At 38.2% G+C, this 4,434-nt stretch overlaps 1 protein-coding gene across 1 annotated transcript; it reads right to left on the minus strand.

Annotated features, from left to right (window-relative positions):
• Positions 1 to 627: 627 nt before the first annotated feature.
• LOC139901377 (uncharacterized) lies at positions 628 to 1,383 on the minus strand. The gene is made up of 2 exons (XM_071884098.1): positions 1,300 to 1,383; positions 628 to 1,191 (listed from the first exon to the last, which is right to left on the minus strand). The coding sequence occupies exons 1-2, from the start codon at positions 1,381 to 1,383 to the stop codon at positions 628 to 630; spliced, it is 648 nt and encodes a 215-aa protein (XP_071740199.1).
• Between the last annotated feature and the right edge of the window lie 3,051 nt (positions 1,384 to 4,434).

The following is a 4,434-nucleotide window of genomic DNA, read 5'->3' on the forward strand; positions in this document are numbered from 1 at the left end:
CAAATAATTGAACCAAAGAAGCAAGTAGAAGAAGTAATTGAAATTAGGGTTTGGGAGGGTTGTTGTATGCGTGAGAGATTAGGGTGAAGAGTGTGGTTTGAGTGGCTGCAAAATACCCAAAAAAGGGTTAAGTTATCGTTGGGTTATAAGATGGGTTGGGTAGAACCCATTTGCTTTTAATATTAACCGACGAGTTAATAATCAGCGTTAGGTATCACCTGCGTCGCGGCCTGAAGTCCCGCGTCGTGGCCTAAAGCGTGACCTGATCCCAAGTTTTAACAAATTCTCTATCCACAATTTACAATTGAACCCGCGTCGCGGCTATTTTTCCCGCGTCGCGGCTTATAACGTGACCTGATTCTAACTTTTAACACATTCACTGTCACCAAAAACAACTGAGCTCCGCGTCGCGGCCTGATTCCCCACGTCGTGGCTTAAGGTGTTCATAAAATTCTTTTTTTAGTTCATGCAAATAAACATAAAATTTAACTAACACTTATGTTCCCACAACCCCCAATGATCATATAGCAATTCCAAACAGAAAACTCTCAAGCAAACTTACATGTACATACTATACAACAATGTGAAGTTTATTTTCGAGTTGCTCACTCGACTCGTCCCCCTAAATTAGTTGTCTTTCGGATCGAAGTTGATGGTAACCTCTTCTTCGATTTCAAGGGGACCATCCACATAGTGTTTGACCCAGTGGCTATTCACTTTAAAACCATCACCATTTGAATTAACCAATTCCACCGTACCATATGGGCGCACATTCTTAACAACGAACGATCCCGACCAACGAGACTTGAGCTTTCCCGGTGACACTTTAAAGCGCACGTTATACAGAAGAACACGGTCGCCTTCCTTAAACTCTTTCGGATTCTTGATCTGATTGTCATGCCACCTCTTTGTCTTTTCCTTATAGATGAGAGAGTTTTCATAGGCATCGAGTCTCAACTCATCTAATTCATTCAATTGGGTCAACTGAAGTCGAACCTCCCCATGATAATCAAGGTTGCATGTCTTAAGAGGCCAATGTGCTTTGTGCTCAATCTCTAAAGGGAGATGACATACCTTTCCATAGACTAAGCGAAAAAGAGTGGTCCCAATAGGAATCTTATAAGCGTTACGAAATGCCCACAATGCATCATCGAGTTTGTTGGACCATTCCTTAGGATAAGAACCAACGATCTTTTAAAGAATTTGTTTTAGAGACCGGTTAGTGTTCTCGACTTGCCTACTAGTTTGCAGTTGATAAGATGTAGAAACTTTATGGATCACTCCATATCGTTTGAAAACCTTCTCCATTCGCACATTGCAAAAGTGGGTGCCTTGATCACTAATAAGGGCCTTCGGAGTACCAAAACGTGCAAAAAGCCCCATCAAGAATGTGATCACAACTTGTGCATCATTAGTTAGGAGAGATTTTTCCTCCGTCCATTTGGACACGTAATCGATAGCAACGAGTATGTAGAGATAATTATGGGATTTAGGAAACGGGCCATAAAGTCAATACCCCTAACGTCAAAAACCTCGCATACTTGGATGCTTTGTTGAGGCATTTTGTCATGTTTGGTGACTTTTCCAGCCCGTTGAAAGCGTCACATTATTTACAAACGGCATGGGAATCTTTAAAAATACTCGGCCAATAAAAGCCGACATCACACACTTTTCTCCCCGTGATTTGGGGACCAAAGTGCCCACCCGTAGGGTCAAGATGGCATTTCATCAAGATACTAGTGCATTCCTCACCGGTAATGCACCTTCGGATAATTCCATCCGGACAACAATGAAAGAGATAGGGATCCTCCCAGAAATAGTGTTTAAGGTCACTGAAGAATTTCTCCCTCTTTTGATGTGACCACCCTTTCTCCAGGAATTTCCCAACAAGATAATTAGCAATGTCTACATACCATGGCTCGTCCACCTTATCCATCTTCATGAGATACTCATCGGGAAAATCATCGTGAATACTCGACTCTTGAAGGACTTCAAGATTTGGATTCTCAAGTCTAGACAAGTGATCGGCCGCAAGATTCTCGGCACCCTTCTTTTCCCGAATCTCAATATTGAATTCTTGCAAAAGCAAGATCCATCTAAGAAATCGAGGCTTGGAGTCTGATTTTGAGAAGAGGTACTTTAATACCGAGTGGTCTGTATAAATGATAGTGTAAAATCTAGTATATAAATTATCTCTTGGAAAATACCGATTAAAAGGACTATTACACACTCATGGGCAGTGTACCCGATCGTGTAGTAGTATAGAGTTTAGGTAATTTCGAATATCGTTCAAAGGACTGTTGGTCCCTTAATTAACAATAGGAGTATTGTAGGGGGGTGGGTGAATACAATTTCTTTTAGTTAACTAACCAATTAAACAAAGTTTAGTATTCAAGCGTGTAATGTAAATAGAGTCAAAGGTAAATTTTCAACTGTTATTCTTTATTGATTTAATCACAAAGAATTACAACTATCCTTGGCGGAATGATATTTGGTTGATACAGATTTACCTAAGTATAGCTATGAGTATAAACTTAAAGCTATTACACGTTTTGGACTCTAAATAAATAAACCCACACAACTAGTTGTTACAATAGTGGATACAACAATTTATAGTAGTCCTATTAACCGTGTAATGGTTCTATTGTCCACTGGTACATATGATGTCTGTACTTGTGGGGACAACTGCATCAGAAAGCGTGCTCTCCTCTTTCCTCTTTGGTAGATATTTACAGGAACACCCCAATTCGGTTTGGCACTACTATTTGTTTAAACAAATAGAATGTTGTGTTCGCTAGGCATTGACAAAGTATAGCACATGTCTAAACATGCGTTAAACTTCTGCATTCCCACGTGGTCTTGTAAGGTCACTTGTCAGCCGTCGACGCGTGTCCTTTCCTGTTCAACTTTGTCTTTTACTTCTGTTGAATAATATAATTGATGTAGACCACTCAGGAAACCATCATGCTTATAATGGAGCATGGTTGTCTTGTGTTGTATGCTGCTTTCCAGGTTTACTGATTCTTCTTATGCTGAGTCACTTGCTATTCTTGAATTGCTGAGTACTCATCCTGTGCTGATTCGAAGAATACACTCTACCTTGTGCTGGTAGACTAGGCAGCATACTGAACACTTGACACAGCAATATTTGCTGTCTATACATAAACAAACTTGTGCTGGCTGCACATAATATTTTAGTGCAAATAAATTACAGTTTTGTCATAATTAAATCCTTAATTATTTTGGGGACTCAACAATCTCCCCCTATTTGATGATGACAAAACTTATGACATTTTAGAGAAAAATACTAAAGCCAGTACTGAGGGACCTAATGAAAAATATGCAGTAAATTTGTCCCTTTTAAGTGTGTTTTTGGGATCTTTTGCTGAGTTATCTATATCTTATAACTTGATATGATTTTGAAGATTAACTCATTTCATCTTCATTAAAACAGAGTATATACAGTAATTACAAAACATCATAATAAAAAATGAAGTAACAAAAGATACAATTTAAGCACTAGCAGGCTATCTGTCTTTATCTTTATCCTTTTCTAGTTCATCACTGAAAGCACCCGTCCTAATCCATCTGGACGAATACATTACATTTGGTTACATCGCGAGATACTTGACCTCTATATGATACATTTTACAAACATTGCATTCGTTTTTAAAAGACAAATTTCTTTACATCAAAATTTGACGGCATGCATACCATTTCATAACACATCCAACTATAATTGACTTAATAATAATCTTGATTAACTCAACGACTCGAATGCAACATCTTTTGAAATATGTCATGAATGACTCCAAGTAATATCTCTAAAATGAGCAAATGCACAGCGAAAGATTTCTTTCATACCTGAGAATAAACAAGCTTTCAAGTGTCAAGCAAAAGGTTGGTGAGTTCATAGGTTTATCATAAAACAATAAAATTCATCATTTTGATAGACCACAAGATTTCAAATACAGTACACCTATCTCTTGTACGAAATCATTTTTCATAATGCTTAGCAGAGTAGGTTCGTATCCTTTTCTCCCCCGTAGGTTGCCTCACGATTTTTAAATAATCGTACACATATCTCGTGCACAAAACTAATACACATAACCAGTGTATAAAAATCATTCTCTCGATACAAAACATTCATAATGATTTCATTGCTCAACATGGTAACCGAACTTAACATATAATGCGCATCAATAATATCCCCAAAATAGAACCTCTCGTATGTATAATATATAAACTTCGAAGTACTAAACACCACGCCCACTAGCTCTTCCGTCTAGTGAACATTCTGGGTGGGGGTGTTAAACCCGGTAGCTACCTTTAGGATTCGCATGAATTAGGGCCATACCCGATTCTAATTCTTAGGTTACCAAGCAATAATAATCAGGGGAAAAATATTCTCATCAATTGGTGGCAATTATCAAG

Source organism: Rutidosis leptorrhynchoides, chromosome 3 (assembly GCF_046630445.1).
Source record: "Rutidosis leptorrhynchoides isolate AG116_Rl617_1_P2 chromosome 3, CSIRO_AGI_Rlap_v1, whole genome shotgun sequence".
Lineage (NCBI taxonomy): Eukaryota > Viridiplantae > Streptophyta > Magnoliopsida > Asterales > Asteraceae > Rutidosis > Rutidosis leptorrhynchoides.